At 44.1% G+C, this 22,812-nt stretch overlaps 1 protein-coding gene across 3 annotated transcripts in view; it reads left to right on the top strand.

The window, feature by feature from the left end:
• CPNE4 (copine 4) overlaps positions 1-22,812 on the top strand; it is a 481,705-nt gene that overhangs the window by 367,817 nt on the left and 91,076 nt on the right. For all 3 annotated transcript variants that reach the window (XM_036894782.2, XM_057492042.1, XM_057492043.1), the window contains one exon: positions 931-1,020. In XM_036894782.2, coding sequence (XP_036750677.1) covers positions 931-1,020 — 90 coding nt within the window. The remainder of the gene's footprint in view (positions 1-930; positions 1,021-22,812) is intronic.

The raw sequence follows: 22,812 nt of genomic DNA, 5'->3' as shown, positions 1-22,812 counted from the left end.
GATTATTATTTTAAAAGGTGTTATAGACTTAGTTTGTGACTCTGAAGATCTGAACATCTGCCCTGTTGTCCTTTCCTAGGATAGCTAGTATAAGTATGCTCCTGGGATTTCTCTTCTAGAAACTTCTCCTTTGATTTGCAATCTGATAGAGATCCAGGTCACAGGTTACCAAAGACCATTTAACTCTTTAGCAGTAGAATTGCCCCCCACACCCACCAATAGTCTTTACCTCTACTGAACTCAAAAGAGAATAGATTCCATAGAACTGGCAGTCCTGTAACTGGGGATCCTTCACTGAGACTCTTAACATCTTGATGGAAGAAGCAGGGGTTATTTCTGCTCCTACAGGCATTGAGGCTCATGAGATAGTCCAAGATAAATCTCAATTGTGTCATGTCAAGAGGCAAAGCCCATGGCTTCTCAGGGACAAACTGTAGCAATAAGTCTAGGATGCAATTGGGAATCCACGTCACAGGTTACCAAAGACCATTTGACTCTTTAGCAGTAGAATTGCCCCCCACAACCACCAATAGTCTTTACCTCTACTGACCTCAAAAGAAGAGAATAGATGCCATAGGACTGGCAGTCCTGTAACTGGGGATCCTTCACTGAGACCAGAGGCAGTCTACCTGCCTCATCCTAGCCCTTTTCCATATACCAGGGGTCATTGCCAGCGTCCACATGCTAGAAGACAGCACTGTCATTATTCATGAGGCAATAGCCAGGCTGGAGGCTGCTGGAATTCTGCTCATAACAACCCACATAGGGGGCCCCCTGAGGAAACTTACCACCAGTTTTCATTAAGGCACCTGTTCCAGATAGTTTTCCTTTTCATAAGCCCCACAATGCTTCCTGAGCAGTTCTTATGCTGAAAGGTGAAAATGCCAAGCATGTCCTCCCTGACACCCACTCCTCTCTTTATTTCCTCAGGTTGTGATGAATAATTTAAGCCCAGCCTGGAAATCATTCAAAGTATCGATAAATTCTCTATGCAGTGGCGATCCCGACCGCCGGCTGAAGGTCAGGAATCTGTCTATGTCTGATAAATGCAATTGTGTATTTAACCCTTGTCTTTCTCCTTGGGTGAATGTTGGCAAACCCCAAATCCCATAGCATTTACCCAAATCTCTTAACATCTTGATGGAAGAAACGGGGGTTATTTCTGCTCCTACAGGCATTGAGGCTCATGAGATAGTCCAAGATAAATCTCAATTGTGTCATGTCAAGAGGCAAAGCCCATGGCTTCTCAGGGACAAACTGTAGCAATAAGTCTAGGATGAAATTGGGAATTATTAAAAGCACAAATATTGCTGTATCAATTACCTATTGTCTTTAGGAACTTAAAACAATAGCCATTTACTTAGGTAATGGTTCTGTGCACTGGCAGGTGGGGCATATCTGGGCAGTTTCCCTGTTGGTCCTGCTGGGACACACGGACGCACCTGTGCTCAGCTGCACACACCAGGGTCGCTCTGCTCTGGGGCGTTGGCTGCCCATCATCAGGGGTGATGAGGGTGCTAAGCGACCTACCTCTCGTCCTTGAGTGGACTAGCTTGGACTCCGCACACAGGGACCCTCACACTCCAAAAGAGCAAGAGCAGATGCGGCCAGGTCTTCACCGAGGTCTCTTCACCGAGCTCGTAGAAGGTCACTTCCTCCACATTCCACGGGCCGCAGCAAGTCATACCATCACTTCAGATTCGGGGGGGAGAACGCAGACTCCTCTTGGTGGGGGGCTATTTTCTGTCAATGCTTTTTGTGTGTCATGCGAATGTCGAAGTGGAAAAAAAAGACACACTGTGGAGTGACCAAAGGAAGATACAGGCCGAATGCTAGAGGCAGGCTCCAGGAGCATTCCCTGGGGTCTGCGGTCTGGCCCTCGCTCCACCTTGGAAGTCATTTCATTCCTGCCCAGAGTTGATTCCACCAGTTCAGGGTGACTAAGGAAATACTGGAGCCTGTAAACTGAAAGGCCAACTGACTCGGGCTCAGTGAGTAGCACGTCTGGCAAGCAGACTCTGTGTTCGCATCCATTTCACCAGGGCGTTTTCTCCTGTGCAAACCGCGGGGAAGACAGTTGTCAGCAGGCTGCCGTGGGGGCCTGAGGAGAGCCAGGGTGCTGGATAATGGCTTTAGACTCTGAAAGCCTGGGCGTTTACCTCCTCTGTGAGAGTGCAGGTCCATCCAGCAGACTTAGCATTCATGTTGCTCTTTAAGGGCATCGAATTCCCTGGAAAGAGTTAGCTGGGCACCAACAGTGTTTGTCTTTACAGCCTCATATTTTCTTCACTCTTTTCACCCCACACACCTTCCTCTGGTACATGTAATTATTCTGATTTGTCAATGTTTCAACCAGATTAGCATCCTGTCTGGTTGGTGCATCGCAGCCTCTCTGATAACATGACCTTGTGTACCTTTGCTTCTGGCTGTTCTGTATGGACTCTGTGGCTGAGCTCTCGGCAGACATGTTTACTTCCATGTTCTTGGGAAGCAAGTCAGAGTTGTGCCTGATATCTCCTGTAGGAGCCAAAGTATTCCAAGCCCAAACCCCCACTGGAACTGTCTTTCATGCCAAGTCAGGACCCCTGGCTGTTGGGGCCTTTGTGTGTAAGCTCATATGCAAAATGCCAAGGCACAGCTTCAGGCGTGGGTAGCCCTGTCCCACCCCCAGGGAGGTAATTGGCCCCATTCAGGGCAAAAATTTTAAGTGCCTCCATTAGCCATAGAACAACTTCACCGTTGGGTATTACTAGTAAAAGCGGAGGGTTGTCTGTAATGGAATAAATAAAAATGCAGAAAAGGAGCACTTTATGGCTTTAAGAATGCTCTTGCTGTCTACCAGGAAAAATGGAAGGAGAGGAGATAGATAGATGATAGATTAGATATAAAGATATATAAGATAAGATAAGATGGAGTAAGATAAGATAGAAAAAGACATAAAGGACAGAGACAAAGAGGGAGAGGGATGGAGGAAGGGCGAGGACACCTCACCCTCGGTGGTGCTGCAGACAGTTGGGTTTTGCCCAGGGGGCTGCCCTCCTCATTCTAGGATGTGTAACATGGCTACTAGGTGGCTGTAATACCCCACCCGTGCCCCACCAAAGTCTTACATCCAGAAGTCTAGTCTGACATTGCTAAATGTTCCCTGGGGGTCTGTCACTCCTGATTGAGAACTGCTGGTACAGACCAATGGTTCTCAAACTTCTTGGGCATCTGATCACCTAGGAGACTTGTAAAGCACGGGTTGCTGAACCTCACCCCCAGAGTTTCTGGTGCAGGTCTGGGGTGAGATCCTGCATTCTGACAAGTTCCCTTGGGCGATGCCCACACCTTGAGATCCCCCAGATAGACATTTTCTCCTTCATTCAACACTTCATGGAGTGGTGCCCCACCACTGCCCACCCCACCTCCCATCTACCACCTTCCCTCTGCCCAGTGCTCACACCCGTCCGGCACTCCCCCCACCTTCAGGGCTTGGGACACCTTCCTCATTCTGCTTTTCTAAACACACTATCTTTTGAAGTAATTCCTCTCTAGTTAACCTCTCCCCCATAGAACTGCCAGGTTCATTTGTCTTATTTTGCTTTCAGAATTTTTTTAACATACCTAATTTTGTTTTATAAGTATATAAAATGTTTACATGTTTCTAAAGTCAGCACTACACAACAAGATATATTCAGAAAAGTTTAGCTCTCATTTCTGTCTCTTCCACTCGTTACCCTCTTCTCTTACAGGTAGTCATTTTGTAGTACATCTTAATACTTGGTAGAGGTAGCCCCTTCCACTTCTATATTCCTTGTCTTTTTAAGGGTTTACCTCTATATTTTGATTGTTTGTTCTTTTCATGTAGTTTTATAAACAACTAGTACCAGAAAAAAAAAAGTTGATGGTATTTTTATTGAGATGCAAAGGAAATCCCCTTCCTATAAGAGAACATGACATGTCTTCCATTCATTCACGTCTCCTTGTGTGTTTGCAGGAGGATTTAATGTTCTCTTATAGGTTTGGAACATTTATATTTAAGTTCATGCCTCTTTAGTATTTATTTACCTGTTATGAATGGAATCTTCCATTATACCTTCTAACAATTGTTTGTAAATATAAAGGCTATTGAATTTTGTTTGTTTTCTTAAATTGCTGTTTTAGTAAGTTCTATTATTGTTTATAGTAGTTTTCTGCTAATTTTTGGAGTTTTCCAAATATATAATTGTATCATCTGAAAATAGAGATTGTTTTGATCCTACAGACTTAGCTAATGCCTCTAACTAATTACTTCTCTTCTTGAGTTTCATGGACAAATACTCCCAACACCATGTTAAATAGCAGTCAGGATAGAGACCATCCTTGTTTTTTGCCATCCTATTTGAAAATTCTATAGTGTTTTCCTCTTCGTTCTGACAGGGATTAATTTTTTAGAGTAATTCTGAAGGTGTCAGAGGCTTAAAGCTTTCTCAGCTATATCTACTGAGACTTCAAGATCCGTGGCAGCATTCAGAGAGGATCCTTGTCTGTCACGGTACCTCCAGAGCAGCCCTCCAGCACACTGAAATGGCTTCTAAACTGTGAGACCCTGCACGGTTTCTGAATACATTTAAGGTTATGCTTAATATTAGCTGTTTAATAAAATTATCCATGACTTTCTATGGCATGTTAGAGTCCTTATCAAAGACTTCTAACCATACTGTGAGGCAGGTTCCATTATCTTCATTTCACAGATAAAGAAATGGAGGCTCAAAACCCCATGTGGTCGGATGACACCTTTAACGCCCTTTTTAAAACTGAACTGTGCTGCCTCTATTTTGTTCTATTTCTCAGAAAATAAATAGTCCTGATAAGGCATATCACTTGACTCTGAACCAATCAGACGTTTTATTTACCATCATTCTAACAGTTAACAGAAAACAGACTTGTCTATATGTAACATATTGCATAAAGTTTGAGAAATTAAAGTACTGACTAAGGAAAGAAAGCACACTCATGAAGCTGTAACACAGTGCTTTCTTATGCATATGCTGTTGATAAGAAAATGTATGCCTCTTAGATTCTATGCATACGGTATTAATTATTTCCTTTGATTGATCAGTACATAATAAATGCCCAGTACGTATTCTTTATGAGGCAATGTTGGTATTCAGAATAAGTTCTACCAGATGGAGGTTTTAGAGAAGAGAGTGAGAAGACTCTGTCGGCCATCTTTATTAACACCTTAATTGTACCTAGTACTATGGGAAAATGCCATCACAAAACAATCTAGAAAAACACTTTAGCAGCATCCTACGGTCATTTCCTGTCTCCTTCTCTAATGCTCAGACCACACAGGTGGTGTGACCTTTTCTCCTTGCAGAGTTCACCAGGCACCCTTTGAGCACAGCGATAGAAGCTAGTTGCCTTGGAGAGGGATCTTCGGTGATCCTTGTATCCACCTGCCCCTGGGCCTTATGCCGGAGAGAGAGGCCCAGGTTATTAACTGAGGTCCTGGTGAGGGAAGGAGAAGCAGGCCCCAGAGCCACAGCAGGGCTCACAGCACTCAGGAGCCCACAGGGAGAAACAGGAGGCCCACAGTGCAAAGCAAGCCGCGTGCGTCTCACCACGACCCGCCTCTTGCCCTTCCTGCCCTGGCCCTGCTGCGGCAGCCCCTAGTGACGCACACCGGGCACACTCGCCAGCACAGCTATGCCACCCCCATGGTGGATTCCTGGCCAGGCAGGAGATACTGTACAAATCAGAGTCCCAGACCTCAGTGTTCCTGGACTCTTAGCACTGTGTCTGAACAGGGCTGCTGCCGGCCACTTGCTAAGCACAAACTGAGGGACACTGTCTTCCTGGGGACTCTGCAGACCTAGCTGGCCTGCCGGCACTTCTTAAGGGGATCCATATTTTCCTGCCACCTTACTGCAAAGTCAAGTGTGCATGCATATGTATGCTCTGCCCTCCTACTCAGTGAAGTCCTCAGCGTTTGTTCTCCATCACATCCGGCTGTTGTGCACTCCCCTGCTCATGTGTGACCAGGCCATCGTGAACTGAAATCTCATTTTCTCTGCAAACTCATTGCGTTTTCCTTGGCCTCTAGAACCAGGCTGACACACAACTGCCAACCGGACCTGACCCTGGGAGCACGTCAGTGGAGTCTGCCCTGGGCCTGAGCCCTTTATTCCTGGCCCAGGTGACCCCTGACTCCTGGGCCCCCGAGAGCCTCTTACTTTGCATACGATCACTTGGGCTTAGTTGCCACATGTTTCTCTTTCTGCCTCATCCTGATTTTCTCTAACAAATCTCTGTCTTTAACCACTTGGAAAGGAAGAATCCTCACCCCAGTTCTGACCCTTAGAACTTGACAGTGGCCGCAATCCAGCGCCATAGAAGGGGTTCCATCATTAGATACCCAATGGGTTACACCAATAGTTCCTGATTCTTGGTACAAAACACCGCAAGTTGGCATTGAGAGGTCCATCACTATGTTCAGTATTGCTGGAAATGCCTGTAGTAAGGAATCTAACTTTCTCAGGGACTTGAAAGCAACTTCACTTTCCTCTCTACCCACCTTACAATTGAAAGGGAGAAAAAAGTTCGAGTGGGTCATGGTCCTGTTGCATTTTCTTGAGATGTGTAAAAATTCAGGTACTTTCTTTATGGCTTTCTGGACTTGAGGGTTGCTGGCTTCGCGTGTCAATAGCTCACACAGCCTGAATGCCCTGCAATTGCCAGAGGGTCACAGAGCCACCGAGCAGTGTCTGTGCTGGACCAGCCATAGCTCAGGAATCCTTGACTCTGCCAAGGCAAACCGCACCCCAAGCCTGGCCAGCTGCTCTGCCGAGACCTGTTATCAGTACTGTAGCATGGAAAACTAATAACCAGTTAAATAGTGCTAAATCATGCAGGAGTAGAGGAGGCTTCTGAATGAGAGAAAAACTATACATTTTCTTAATTTTAATAATTATTCCTCTTCACTAATATGGTCCCCCTTTTTATAGATGAGGAATTTAAGACTCTGTGTTTAAGTGAATTGCTTAAGATTATTACACAGCACTAATGCAGCTTTAGTTTAAACCCAGGTCTCTCATGCCTATATGCATTGCTCTTAATTATTAAAAGACACTAACATTTACTGAGCATTCACCAGCTACTAGGTGAATGCTGGACACTCAGCTTAAGTTATCTCATTCACATGTGATTATCCTAGGTTAAACAATGCTGCAGTAATAGAGATCCCCACACAAGAGAAGTTTCTCACCCACATAACAATCCAAGTAAAACTTCCTAATTAGCATCTTCACCCCCTCCATGCAGTGCTTCAACAACCCAGGTGGCTTCTGTCTCACGGCTCATCCACACCTTAGGACCCTGTTGTCTGCATCAGCAGGCAGAAGAGGGGAAAATGTGGAGACGGTTATCTCTAGAAATTTTAGCTGAAAACATATTTTCATTGTTGCCTATATTCCAATGACTGGAACTCAGTCACACGACCAAACTGACCTGCAAGCAGGGCTGGAAATGTGGTTTAACTGGATGCCTAAAAAGAAAGAAAAGCCAGATTTTTGGTAACAAACTGGCTCTTCTATTGGGAAATATTTTTATTAGCCCCGTTTTGCAGATGAGAAAACTGAGGCTTATAAAGAGAACTAAGTTGCCTAACTTCACAGAGTTTGCAAGTGATGCAGCCAGATCAAAGTCCGTCTGACTCTCAAGCCCAAATCCAGACCTGTGCTGCACAGCACTGCTTCTGTGATGGCAGAAGTGTTCCATGCCTGTGCTGTCAGAGAGCACAGCCTCTGCCCTCACAAGGCCACAGCACTTCTCTCCAGCCTCTCCTTTATTTCACATTAAGACTTCTTCCTATTTTTGGTCATCTCATGACAGTATCACATCCCTTTTTCTCCAATAAAAACCATCCAAGGAGAAAGTCCCACCCTTCCTTTTGTCAGGCCTCTGCTGCTGAGGGGAGCCTCTGGCCGGTCTTCACTCTCAGGGGGAAGGAAAGGAGTGGGCCAGGTAGGCACTTCAATGTCAAGATAATCTTTTCATCACTGTGAATCAGGTCTGATTTCCTTAATATCTAAGAAAGAGCACACTTTGTCGTAGCAAGTGTGATGGGTTTTTTCCCCCAGGAAACCATACAATCTAGTCTCATGTAAAAAAAAGAATCCTGGGAGCTGGTGCTTAAAGAGTCTGAAGTGTCAGTGGGGAGATGGGAAAGTCCTGGAGACGGACGGTGGCAGTGGTCACACGATAGTGTGGATGTGCTTGCTGTCACAGAGCTGTGCACTTGGCAGATCTTGTGATACTAAAATCCCATCACCAAAAATGAATCTTCTTCTGGTTATCATGACCTTGAATTTGCCCCTTGTAAAATAAAGCTGCTTGATGTTACTGCCCCAGAGGATGGGCACCAGCCCACGCCTAGCCCACCTTACTGTGGCAGCTCTTGCTCCCTCAGCACTCTGGGGGTGGGTATGCCCAGGCCCCACACCCCTCCCTCTCACACACCCTCGTAGGGGTGGAGAGGAGGTCCTTCCTAGCATCATCATTATGAACAAAGAGATAGAAGAGGTGCCACAACTCAGCCAAGCCATTCTGTCAGGACACTCGTCTGTGGTCATGCTATATCATTGTCTGACCAGAAAAAGTTATTGAAGAAATCGCCTTTAGAAAATACTGTGAAATTCTGAATTAAGAGGCTCAAATAAACACTCACCAGGGCGTTGGTGAGCTCTCTAGTTATAGAGCAGAGGGTGGACATGTACACACCAGAGCCAATATCCACCTCGGTAAATCCTGATTGCTGTGATGAGAAGCAGTGTCCTCACATTACTTAACCCATCTGTGCCCACTTCTGCATGAAAAATTAAGATAGCTACTCAGCTACTGAGCAGATTCTTGAATAAAACTGGGAAGCTTCAGAAAGAAGGAACATTCCAAGCAGAAAGTCTGGGAGTCCCCGATGCAGCTCTGTGGTATCATCCAAACTGGTGGGGCTCACTGCTCTGTCCTAATGGCTCCCCGTGCTGGGGATCCCGACAGCACTGATCCTGCTGTCCTTGGTTGGTTGTTTGTGTTTACTTGTGTTTTATTTACCTATTAATGCAAGCCACTTTGTCTTTCATTGCAGCATTTTGTGAGTACTGAAGCTAAAAATGGTGCCCCAAGATCTCTATTTTTATTTTTGCACTTTTGGAAATATTTTTAAACCTTGCCTCATCAATAAGAAGGTTTTCACAAATGGGGCTGACTTTGCATGGACTCAGTTTATGTAGGACATTCAGCTACTCTCCCACATTTTACACATTAAATAGGAATGTTGTTTTTTTAAAAAAGAAATGTAATCCACAGCCATCCTGGGCATTTCTTTCTGTAAAGTCTTTTCGACAGAATTATCGAATAAGAGAGCTCCCTTAGGAAGAGGGATAGCTTTTATAAGAGAGAGTCCTTGAGGCCAAGAGAAATGACCCTTTCTGAGGTGCTTAGCAGAATGATCCCACAGGACTCCTACTCAGGAGCTGGAGCCATGTCAGCACCTCCTCAGGGAGACAGTGCTTGTGAAATCCCAGCTGACTGCAGAGTGGCTGGACGTCCAGACAAGGGCTGGGCCAAGCGAGGATTCTGTCTGTGTGAAGCACACAAATTCATCTCAAGGGAAAGTAGGTTGACTGACTTCATAAGAAATGGATTATTTGTTTCCCTGAGAGCATATAATTTGTGACCCTTAACCCATTTCAGAAAGCACACAGATGCTTTGGGGCCATCCCAGTAAGGAGAAGCAAGCTAGAATAACCATCTCCCCTCCTTCACCCAACACAGGGAAACAAGCTGGAAATGCCTTCAGAGGCTGCTCAGGCTGGACTTCTCCAGCCAGGACCATTCTGACCTGGTGTGGCCTCCAGCTTATTTGCTTGTACAGCAACTCAGTTTTGTCTCATCACCCAGACTTGATGAGACTTGGAAAAATGACTCACATGAGAGGCAAATGCATAGGTCAGGAGGCCAATATGTTTATTAATTTACCAAAATCTTAATACAATTTTAATGAATTAACAAAAACTGTAATTCCTGTGCTCCATATAAGGTTCTCCTTCCTGATAGCTGAGCACTTATGAAGCAGAATCAGCAGTCAGGATGTCCCTTGGTGAGCCAGGGTGTGTGAGGGTCTCAGGAAAGCCTGCTCTGCTCAGCAGTTTGACACGAGGACCCTTTGGGGAGTTTGATCAAGTTAATAAGCATTTACTTTGAAAAATGTAATTCTAGGGCTTTGGGAACTCATTAAAGCTGACTCTGCTTCCAGACCTCTGAGCTGAGCCATGGTGAATCTTGTCAAAGTATGTATTTTTTAAATTATTATTTTGGTATCATTAATGTACAGTAACATGACCAACATAGTTACTAGACTCCCCCATCACCAAGTCCCCCCCACACCTCATTACAGTCACTGTCCATAAGTGTAGTAAGATGTTGTAGAGTCACCACTTGTCTTCTCTGTATTGTACTGCCTTCCCTGTGACCCCCACTACATTATGTGTGTTAATCATAATGTCCCTTTTCCCCCCTTATCAATCCCTCTCTTCCCACCCATCCTCTTCAGTCCCTTTCCCTTTGGTAACTGTTAGTCCGTTCTCGGGTTCTGTGATTCTGCTGTGGTTTTGTTCCTAAAGTTTTTTCTTTGTTCTTATACTCCACATATGAGTGAAATCATTTGGTACTTGTCTTTCTCTGCCTGGCTTATTTCACTGAGCATAATACCCTGTAGCTCCATCCATGTTGTTGCAAATGGTAGGATCTGTTTTCTTGTTATGGCTGAATAATACTCCATTGTGTATATGTACCACTTCTTCTTTATCCATTCATCTACTAATGGACACTTAGGTTGCTTCCATTTCATGGCTATTGTAAATAGTGCGGCAATAAACATAGGGCTGCATATGTCTTTTTCAAACTGGACTCCTGCATTCTTAGGGCAAATTCCTAGGAGTGGAATTCCTGGGTCCAATGGTATGTCTATTTTGAGCTTTTTGAGGAACCTCCATACTGCTTTCCACAATGGTTGAACTAATTTACATTCCCACCAGCAGTGTAGGAGGGTTCCCATTTCTCCACATCCTTGACAACATTTGTTGTTGTTTGTCTTTTGGATTTTCTGTTTCTTCCTAGGTCAGTCTTGGAAGGTTGTATTTTTCTAGAAAGCTGTCCATTTCTTCTAGGTTATCCAGCTTGTTAGCATATAGATTTTCATAGTATTCTCTCATCTTTTGGATGTTGGCCATCCTAACTGGTGATATCTCATTGTGGTTTTAATTTGCATTTCTCATTTGTCATTATGTAATGTCCTTCTTTATCTCTTGCTTCTTTCTTTGTTTTAAATTCTGTTTTGTCTGATACAAGTACTGTGACACCTGCTTTTTTCTCCCTATTGTTTGCATAAAATATCTTTTTCCATCCCTTCACTTTTAGTTTGTGTATGTCTTTGGGTTTGAGGTGAGTCTCTTGTAAGCAACATATAGATGGGTCTTGCTTTTTCATCCATTCTATTACTCTGTGTCTTTTGATTGGTGCATTCAGTCTATTTACATTTAGGGTGATTATCGATAGATATGTATTTATTACCATTGCAGACTTTAGATTTGTGGTTACCAAAGCTTCAAGGGTAGCTTCTTTACTCTCTAACCATCTAACTTTAACTCACTTAGTATGCTATTATAAACACAGTCTGATGATTTTTTATTTCTCTCCCTTCTTTTTCTTCCTCCTCCACTCTTTATATGTTAGGTGTTTTATTCTGTACTCACTTGTGTTTTTCTTGACTGATTTTGTGGATAATGGATTTTATTTTGCCTTTAGTTAGTATTTGCTTGGTCCACTTTCTTTGCTGTGATTTTATTTTCTCTGGTGACATCTATTTAGCCTTAGGAGTACTTCCATCTAGAGAGGTCCCTTTAAAATGCACTGTAGAGGTGGACTATGGGAGGTAAATTCCCTCAATTTTTGCTTATCTGGGAATTTTTAAATCCCTCTTTCAAATTTAAATGATAATCTTGCTGGATACAGTATTCTTGGTTCAAGGCTCTTCCGTTTCATTGCATTAAATATATCATACCATTCTCTTCCAGCCTGTAAGGTTTTTGTTGAGAAGTCTGATCATAGCCTGATGGGTTTTCCTTTGTAGGTGACCTTTTTTCGCTCTCTGGCTGCTTTTAATACCCTGTCCTTGTCTTTGATCTTTGCCATTTTAATTATCATATGGTGTTGTCCTCCTTGGGTCCCTTGTGTTGGGAGATCTGTGGACTTCCATGTTCTGTGAGACTATTTCCTTCCCCAGATTGGGAAAGTTTTCAGCAATTATTTCTTCAAAGACACTTTCTATCCCTTTTCTTCTCTCTTCTTCTTCTGGTACCCCTATAATGCAAATATTGTTCTATTTGGATTAGTCACACAGTTCTCTTAATATTCTTTCATTCCTCAAGATCCTTTTATCTCTCTCTGCCTGAGCTTCTCTGTATTACTGTTCTCTGATTTCTATTCCATTAACAGTCTCTTCCACTTCATCCAGTGTCCTCTTAAATCCTTTCATTGTTTCATTTCTGTTATCTCCCTCCTGAATTCATCCCTTAGCTCTTGCATATTTCTCTGCAGGTCCATTAGCATGGTTATGTTTTATTTTGAATTCTTTTTCAGGAAGATTGATTATTTCTGTCTCACCAGGCCCTCTCTCTGGCATTTGAGTGATTTTGGCTGAACCAGGTTCCTCTGCTTTTTCATGGCAATAGAAGTGATTGCCGGCAAGTGGCGCATGTCTCAGCTCGGAGAACAAAGTCCCTTTCTGCTTGCTGGTTGCCTTTCCTGTCTCCACTGCCTGTGCTGTCTGCGGGGCGGCCCTCAGGATGGCTGAGGTCACTGGTGGGGATCGCAGGTGAGGGGCATTTGTTCTCCTGCAAGAATGACACCCCTTCCTGCTTTCTGGACTTTTCACTGGCTTCTTCTGCCTGTGCCAGTCAACTGGGTGCAGGGGGCAGCCTCTGGGTTGATCCCCTGACCTTCCATGGGCAGGACAGCCCTCTGGATGGCCTAGAGCACTGGTGGGAGTTGCAGGCGAGCAACACGTGTTCACTGCAAGAATAAATCCCCTTTGTGCCTTCTGGACTCTGCTTGGGTCTCTGCTGTCTGTGCTGGGCAGCTGCATGCAGCCTCTGGGTCTGGCCCGGTTAGCTGCACGCTGGGAGGAGACTGCGTGGCTGCTCCCTGGCTGCTCCACAGCAATGGTGAGTCAGCCAGTTTGATTGCAGTGCCGGTCAGGGGGAATGAACAGCAGGCTGCTTATTGCCATGAGGGGCTTCAGAGCTGCGTTGCCACCCAGGGGGTTAGGGTGCCTGAAGTTCCTTAAAGTTCCCAGCCTGCTGGGCTTAGTGTGCCGGGACGATTTTGTTCACCTGTTAAACCCTTGTCCCTTTAAGACTTTTAAAGAGCTTGCTTTTCTTTTGTCCCAGGGCAGCCAGCTATGGAGACCTGTTCTCAGTCTTAGTCTCAGATTTTACTTTTCAGTTTCTCTAATATCCAGTAACACCATGCAATATGTATCTATGCTCCCAGTGCAGATTTCTAGGGCTGGTTATTTAGCAGTCCTGTGCTTCCTCTCCCTCCTGAATCTCTTCCTCCCACTGGGGTGGGGGTAGTGCTCAGGTCCCACCAGGTCACAGCTTTGTATCCTACCCTTTTTGTGAGATGCTGAGTTCTCGCAGATGTAGCTGTAGCCTGGCTGGTGTACTGTATCTTCTGGTCTCTCTTTTAGGAATAGTTGTATTTGCTGTATTTTCAAAATATATATGATTTTGGGAGGAGATTTCCACTGCCCTACTTATGCCACCATCTTGAGAATCCGAAGTATAATTTTTAAGAAGTTAAAAGCATGACCCTCAACTGTCAAATGAACATGTGATATTTTATTTGTCTCATTCATTAATGAAACCAATGAGATGATAAAACTGTTCTCCAAGAGCATTTTGAGGGATTGATTTTACACAGTTTTTTCTTTCTAGAAATCTTATATTTCTAGAGACAAAAGTGGTTAATGTCCTCCACAGCAGTAAGTCTAAAACCTCAGGGTTATCCCTACCACCAGACGGAAATCATTACAGCATATACAAGTTTAACATGTGCAACACCACAGAGTCTGAGCTCTTCATTCATAAATAATAAAGAGCAAATCAAACAATGGTGTTCTTGTAGGGAAATGACCCATCCTTGGTGGGCTGGAGTTTCCCTGTGCCACTGCAAGGACTTGCTGTCATGCTTGGACTTATTTCCAGGTTATGAATCATTTTTCTTTATAGGCTCAAATAGCCTTCTGAGTTGACATTTCTGGAGCCTGATGTATGCCTGAAATTCCTATCTGTCCCTGTCTGCTCGCTCTCCGTCTCAGCATGACTGGCCCATTCTTGACCTTCAAGTCTGCTCCAAACTCAACCCCTCAGAGATGCCCTCCCAGCCACACTGTCCACACATGCCTTCCTCCGCCACTGCCCATCTCACCGTACTAGTCTCGCCTCCCTCGTGACACTTGCCATCATCTGTAACCATCACATTTATGTGTTTACCTGTTCATTGCTTGTCTCTCCACTGAAATGCAAATACAAAGGTCCAAGGGAATGGTATTGCCATACCTGATGCACCTCTGTGTCCTCAGTCCCTTGAACAGCGCTTGACATGCAAACATCTGCTTAATGGACAGATGAACAGATAGGTGGATATATATGTGCATGGCTGTATTTGCATTATCTGGAGCCCATAGAAAATGTCCTACCAGGTTTTTGCTATTTTGTCTTCCCTTTCAAAGACGCGAAGAAAAATACACCCCCTCATCCACTTATTCTTACTCTCACATAACAACACCACTGATTAACTTGTTATTGCTTCTAGCCTGGGACACTTTCTTTCATTCAGGTGAGTCTGAGTTCATCAGGAGAGTCTCCTCTCCTGTGGTCAGTGTCCTGAGAAAGACGCGAGAAGCAGCTGCTGCAGCCAGTTGCCACTGCACCCCCTTCTAATGGTTTTTCCATCAGATTTAAACCCATAATTCCCTCCCCAGCCCTGTAGGGTTGCAGGAAGGGAAGAGTCCAGATGCGGAGGAACCCAACGAGGAAAGATACCCCTTCAGGCATGGGGCGGCAGGAAAGTCATGGCCAGAGGGGGCCCTGCCTTGGCCGAACCCAGCTCTCCTAGGGCAGAGGGCCGAAATTCCTCTAAGAAAAGGATGGGAAGGAAAGCAACTTGGTAGATTTTCCAAATGTTAGGGCTCTTTTGTTTCATTGGCATCTTTCATCAGGCACATTACTCCCTTCAGAGTGTCTCTGAAAGAGCAAAGACAGAATCTAGTGCCAGGAAGACATATCCTGGCTTCCCTTTAAGCTGTGAGATTTTCAGTGGAAAACATCAAGATGGGAGGCGGGGGTGGGGTGAGTGAGACAGATAGGATTCAGTGAGGTCTTGGAGTACGGGAGAAAAGAAACCATCCTCTGTATTCTGGTCTTCAGAACCTTGCCTACTACTTACTTGTCTTTTTTTCTCCTGTCCCTTTCCTTGGCAATTAAATGCCTACCCAAATATTTTTGTTGTTGACCCCCAGCATGCCTGGTTGCACTGTCATTCAAAACACTTTATGACAGTTTTCCCGTGAAAGAGTAAAATTGCTTAATGGACTTGTCAGGAAGCATTACCTCCAGCTCACTGCCCCTGCAGACCAGCTGGCCCTCTTCATAAGCTCCCTTACAATTCACTCCACCCTGGAAATCCCAGTAAGGGGACCATCTCTTGAGGGCATACAGCTTAGCAAATTGCAGCAGACCTCATGACACATGACCCAGAGCAATGGTGTCAGACTTGAGCAGACCTCACTGTCTCCTGCAGGGCTTCTTCAAATAGAGATTTCTGGGCCCCAACCACGTTTCTCATTCAGTAGATCTGGGGTGGAGCCCAAGAATTTGCACTGCTCATGAGTTCTCTGGGGGCTCCGATGCTGCAGAGTTCACATGTGGAGAATCACTGATAATAAAGAAATAGTCATGAGACAAAGTCAACAGGTTTCCCTCAATTTACCCGTCACCACTGTAAAACATCTTTATTCTGTGTTGTTTCCTCCTTTCCAAAACTAACTTACTCGTCTGCACACTCCACTGTTCCTCAGAGTCCTCAAAGGCTTGTGCTCAGCAAGAAATGGGTCCAAGAGTTTTAAAGCTAGAAGGCAGCTTTAGGGTCACCTAGCCTCAGTCAGGGCTCCTCCACTTGAGCAGTGTTGACATTTGGGCCACTGGAGGGGCTGCCCTGGGCACCAGGGGACACCTAGCAGCACCCCTGGCCTGCACTGACCAGACACCAGTCATTCACCCTGGTGGTGACAGGCACAACATCTCCCAACGCCAACAGATGTCCCTGGGGAACACAACCCACCCATGGCTGAGAGCTGCTCTAGTCAAATGTAACTTCTGACTCTCCCTCTCTGTTGGAGTTTAAGGGTGAAAATTCCTGCATTTGGTCCAATTGAGAAATAAAGATAGAATTCAGAATCATGGAGATCAAATTATCACTTCATTGCTGCTGTCCAGGAAACAATGCTTCTCCCAGACAGTTCTGGGTTGTGATTAACACTGGCTGAGGAGGCCCATAGTTAACCTCGAGTGGGCAGAAAATGACTGTGAATACCAGGCACCTATAAGCGGTGACTCTCAGCCTTGGACACATGCTGACATCACCTGGGGAGTCTTAAAACTTATGATTCTTAGACCCCATCTCAGACCAAGTGGGTAATTTCTGGGTAGGAAGCCCGAGCATCGGACATGTTGAAAAGCTGCCAGAATGACTGCGAAGTGCGACCGGGGCGGATGGCCGCCGAGCTGAGGAGGGAGGCTCAGCCCTCCCAGGATGCTTCTCATGGGAACTAAGGACACAGTCTGATGATGCAGGGTCTCCCAGGATAGTCTCAAGACTTTTTCAGCCAGCTAGTCTAGCAAGGCAAGCAGGATTTTGTGTGTCATTTTAAGGAACTTAAGATTTCTAACCGGAGGGCACTGGGAGTGCTGAGGGCTTCTGTGCTCACCTTGCCAGCTTTGCCATCTCTCACCCTACCTGGGCCTCTTCCCTAGCACAGGAACAGGCTGCAGCCTTGGGCCTATGATTACAAGCTTCTGGCCTTTTTACATAACTTCAAGGTCCTTACTTAGATGCTGTGTTCTCCCAGGAAGGTTTCCCTGAAGACTGTGACTATATTATGCTCTTTATAATAAGTTTATCTAACTTACACATTAGCAGAATATTGAAGACATCCCTAGACCCCATCTCAGACATGGTCACGTTTGAATTCTTGGGCTCAGAATTCTGGATTGAATGAGGACGAGGCTATATAAGCAGGAGATCTGGGTAGAAGTCATAGCAGTAATCCAAGTAAGAGTTTATACCAGTCAGAAATGCCCAGAACATGGCACCAGATCACACCAGATTGGATGGAGAGAAAGGAAAAGGAAGGCCTCGAGAATTAGTCCCCAATTCCTGGCTTAGTCATATGGATGGAAAACGGTGCATTGTGCAAGATCAGACCATTGAGCAGGAGTTTGCGGTGGGAAGGATGGGCTTAGTTTTGTACTTCAGAAGTTTAAGGTATATAAGGGCCATCCAGTGGCCAGTTGGCCCAGGATTATTTCAGTTTTAGAACTCAAAGTCCTGCACCCCAGGAAACCATCAGCCTTGAACAAACAAGGACAGTCGGACAACCTGGCTGCTGTCTCTGTGAGTCTGAGTCTCAGAAGAGAGGGCCGAGCTGGGACACAAATGAAAGAGTTGTTAATAAATAGGTGCGTGTGTAGGTGTGTATGTGTGTGTGTGTGTGTGTGTGTGTGTGTGTGTGTGTGTGTGTGTGCATGTGAACATACCTGCTAATATGTATTAGACTTGAAGGAAACACACCGAAGCAATGCTAATAGTACACATTTCTCAGTGGCTAAATAAAAAAGCTACTTATTTTTTTAGAACTTAAAAAAAATTTCTACCTAAAGTAAATGAAAGGAAAAAGAAAAACTCTGGTTTAAAATACACACCCAATTTGTAATATCCATGCCAAGTTTCTTCTCCTATTTTAAAATTCAGAACTGAAATAATTATTTTTAAAAATCCTAGAGGGTTTCCTGGTGATAGGCAGGCATATCTGTTTTTGTATAGTGAATATTTTTGTAAAGTTAGGAAACAGACTGTGGATCAATTTGACTCATCTCCTCTTCAATTCCAGTATCTCCTTATGCTTACAGGAACTTGACCATAGAGTAATTGCTTGTTGACATGGACTCAAAAGACAGAAAAGGCTGCTGTCCTTCTAAACTTTTATTAGTTCTCTAAAATGAGCTTATCATGTACCATATGTCTGCGTTGTTCACTCTATGATTACACCTGCATTGCACATTAACTATATAAAGAAGTAGCATCTAGTTTCTTCACAAAACTCATGGCCAAAGATTTCATCAGCTGTTCTTAAAAATAAGTGATCTAGGAATGATGACACCAATCCTTAGATTAAGTGAGGAAAAGAACATGGGGAAAGCCTACATACATTTTCCTGGGTCTCATGAAACCTTGTACATCAGTGCTGGGATTTGAAACCTAGGGCTTCTTAGAATCATTCAATAGAGACTGAGAGAGAAGAAATAACTCGCCCAACCCCATGGCTCATTAGAAGCAAGCCAAGACTTGAATCAGATTTACAGGAGAGAAAAGAGCATTAAGCCATCATTGTTATCTATTGTATGCCAGGGATTATGCTAGGTGCTTTCCCACATTCTGTCCACTCTAACCCTCACAACAACACTGCAAGGTTAAAAAAGAAAGAAACTGAAGCTCAGAGATTTGAATAAGCTACTAAAATTCACAGGCCTCCTAAGGACAGAGCCTGAAGCCCAGCTCTGGTTGGCTATAAAGTCCATATGATACCCCCTGAAGATTTCCTGAAGCCCCGTAGTCCTTCTACCAGGCTACACAGTCTTCCTTAGATCTAAGGTTCTGATGCTTGGGCAAAATATGGTATCAGGTTTAATCACTGTCCCTAAGGCAGGAGAAAAATACAATGGAATATTTGTCCATCATTCTTAAAGACTAAAGGACAAGATAAGAGGAGAAATGCCAAGGACATTCCTACAACTTAACACCACCCATCACATTTCAGGTGCTGTGTTCTTGCAGTGGACAGAGGAAGCAGAAACCTCAAGTGTTCTTGGATCTTCTTATAACATCCCAGAGATCCCTATAGTATTTCAAATGTCCCAGGAAGACCTTGCCTATGTGTGGGAGAAGCCATGTAGAGGCAGAAAAGAGACAGCATCTTGAACAGCTCTTTCCTGCTTTTCTTAGTCTAAAATCAGAGATGATAAAACTCTTTCTTGCTCTCCTACTTACTTTGTACATGCTGTATCTATTTCCAAATGTTTCCTAACATTTCTCTTTAGAGCCACAAACAGGAATCATTATTCCCATTTTGCAGAAGAAACTGAGATACAGATTAAGTATTTTGCATAGGTATCACAGATAATTAGCAAAGGTGGAAAGAGAAAGCAGAGAAAAGAGCTGTTGTGTGGAATGATCTGAAATTGTTTTTATTATGTATTCTTATCAATCAAAGCATCCTCAACATAAGCACATTTCACTTATTATATACCTTTTTACTATTGTACTAATATAATGTGTATATTTAAAACTTTATACACTAGTGGATTTTTTTAAGGATATGTGATAAAAATGCATATAAATGGAAATGCTAATATTTCCTTCTTTCATTTCAGTTATGCATGCACCAGGGTATGATTATTTCTACCATTTAGGATCTGTGTCTTTGTGGATTTCTCTCCCCTGGAGTGTGGAGAGAACCAATGACCTTCCTACCAACAGATGTGCAGAGGTGAATGGGTTATCATTCTTGTGCCTGTTATAGTATATGACAAAGATGAAGATGTAATTAAGATGCCTAATCAGTTGACATTGAATTACTCAAAAAGGAGATTTTCCTGGTGGGCCTGACTTGATCAGATGAGCCCTTTAAAAGATGACCTCACCTTCCCTGAAATCAGACACCTCAGGCAGCAGAAGCCCAATGCTGTTGGCTTTCAAGAAATAAGCTGTTATGAAACAAGCTCCTGAGGGAACACGGAAGCAGATCCCTCCTTAGTCAGGTGTGCAGATTTCAGCTTTGTGAGGCCCTGAGCAGAGGAACCAGCTAAGGTGTGCCCGGGCTCCTGACCCATAGAAATAGTGAGAGGAATGTGTGTTCTTTAAGCCACATGTGATAATTTGCTATATAGCAATATAAAGCTAATACACCATGAGAGGTCTTCTGTACCCTCTTGGTTTTGCATACCTTATTTTCCAGTCAAAAGATTTGAACACCTACCAAGCACTAGGTGCTCTGCTCAACACTGCCTACAAGAGCTCATTTAATCCTCCCAAAACCTTATGGAGTTGGTACTTTGATTCTGTATTTTGAGGGTAAGGAAATTGATTCAGCAAGATTAAGCAGCTTGCCCCAGGTCCCACAGTCAGAAATGAAAGGCAAGGGAATGAGCTCAACTTGGAGATGAGAATAAAGCCAGTCTAGCTTCCCTCCTTTTGCTGGATCCAAATGACTCTATTACATACAACACAAAACACACTCCTTTGTTCACTCATGAAATATTTGTTGACTATAAGCATTGTATCTTGGTAAGTTTTGAAAAATGAGATGCATCAGGCTACTCTACCCTTGCACAAAATTTGGCTTAGAGAATAACAACAAAATCTCTTGTTTAAGGAATCTAGTCCACAGTCCTCTTCAAATACTAGTTTGACAGTGTGCTTTCTTCCCACACTTTTCTAGGATGAAGCTAGCAACCTGCTCTTCTGTCTTAAGGAGAGTTAAGAAATTATTTTCTCCCCTGTATCAATCAGGATTCTGGCAGAGCATTTAAATAAGGACTATTACAGATGAAAAGCAAGAGATGGTGAAGTGCCCAGGAACTACCAATAACAGGAAGCTTTGCCACTCAGGTCTAGGGAATCATGTTACCAGGAGCTAAAGCCACAGGGCCCACCTCTTCCCTCCCTCTGGGGCTGTGGCTCTAAAGGAACGCAGGTGCTTCCCTGCTTTAGGATGACGGGGAGCGGAGGTGAAACCCTAAGCTCACGTCTCCTGCCAGTGCTTCTGATAATGGAAGCCAGCCCTTAACTGGCCTTTCTGCTCAATTTCTATTAATGCCACTGAGTGCATTTACTTCAGCACTGATGCCTTGTATGGCCTGTTACCTCTTAAGTGACAACAGTGGGTATGCATATAGTTGTCACTTATGCATGGGAAGTGGTCTGTGTGAGAACCAGCTATCTGGGCTATAAAGATATTATACTGGAGAGTTCGAACAGTTGAATGATTGAGCATTAATGGAGCTTCAAGTTCTGGGAGGCCATTCAAACGACTTCCATTTCCTTCTGCAGTGATGTGCTAGAGTGAACAATGTGCTAAAATCTGCTGCCTTTCACCTGACACAGCTGTGCTCGCCGCTGTGTCCCCACATTTCCAGGTGCTTGTCCTCACAGTCACTGGTCAAGCCCAGGAACTTTAGGAGAATGCCTGGTTTGCATGCTTGCCTAGCTGGTTGCCACTTTGTTCTAGTGAGAAAGGACCTTTGCATAACTGGACAGCAGGCAGACAACCAGTACTGGCCTCTGTGCTGCCACCTGCCCCCAGGTGACTGAACCCCTGTGGGCATGCCCCAGAGTCTGTACCAACTTCTCCAAGCCTCCCTTTCTGCATCTGTCAAGTGGAGGTAGCTGCCCTTATTCTGTAGGATTAGTGAATTCCCTTATTCATTCACTCATACATGCAATAACTTGTAGACTGCTTGCTGTATGCCAAGACATCCTTAATAATCCACATTAAAAAGTGGTGATCAAGGAGCAAAACCACAATTTCCAGAATCACCTCAATTTTAAATACTTAAACCATTTATTCATTAAAAGTAACAACTATTTGTTAAGGGTTTTTTTTGGTATCATTAATGTACAATTACATGAGCAATATTATGGTTACTAGACTCCCCCCATCATCAAGTCCCCCCCACATACCCCATTACAGTCACTGTCCATCAGCGTAGTAAGATGCTATAGAGTCACTACTTGTCTTCTATGTGCTGTACAGCCCTCCCTGTGCCCCCCTACATTATGTATGCTAATCATAATGTCCCCTTTCCCCCTTCTCCCTCCCTTCCCACCCATCCTCCCTAGTCCCTTTCCCTTTGGTAACTGTTAGTCCATTCTTGGGTTCTGTGAGTCTGCTGCTGTTTTGTTCCTTCAGTGTTTGCTTTGTTCTTATACTCCACAGATGAGATGAGTGAAATCATTTGATACTTGTCTTTCTCCATCCTGCTCATTTCAGTGAGCATAATACCCTCTAGCTCCATCCATATTGTTGCAAATGGTAGAATTTGTTTTCTTCTTATGGCTGAATAGTATTCCATTGTGTATATGTACCACCTCTTCTTTATCCATCCATCTACTGATGGACACTTAGGTTGCTTCCATTTCTTGGCTATTGTAAAAAGTGTTGTGATAAACATAGGGGTGCATATGTCTTTTTCAAACTGGGCTCCTGCATTCTTAGGGCAAATTCCTTGTTAAGTATATTTTAAGTACCAGCTCCCTTAACTACATGAGTGATCACTCAGTTATGTATAAATCTCCATTCAAAACCTACTTTCTGTGAAGCACCATGTTTCTAGAGGGACAAAGGCTAATGTGTCCACCATCAGGGCATTCACTGTGTAATGAGGAAACCCA

The sequence above is a fragment of the Manis pentadactyla genome, chromosome 14 (assembly GCF_030020395.1).
Source record: "Manis pentadactyla isolate mManPen7 chromosome 14, mManPen7.hap1, whole genome shotgun sequence".
NCBI lineage: Eukaryota > Metazoa > Chordata > Mammalia > Pholidota > Manidae > Manis > Manis pentadactyla.
Note: the sequence above shows the minus strand (reverse complement) of the source record. Positions and strands in the feature narration are given on the sequence as shown.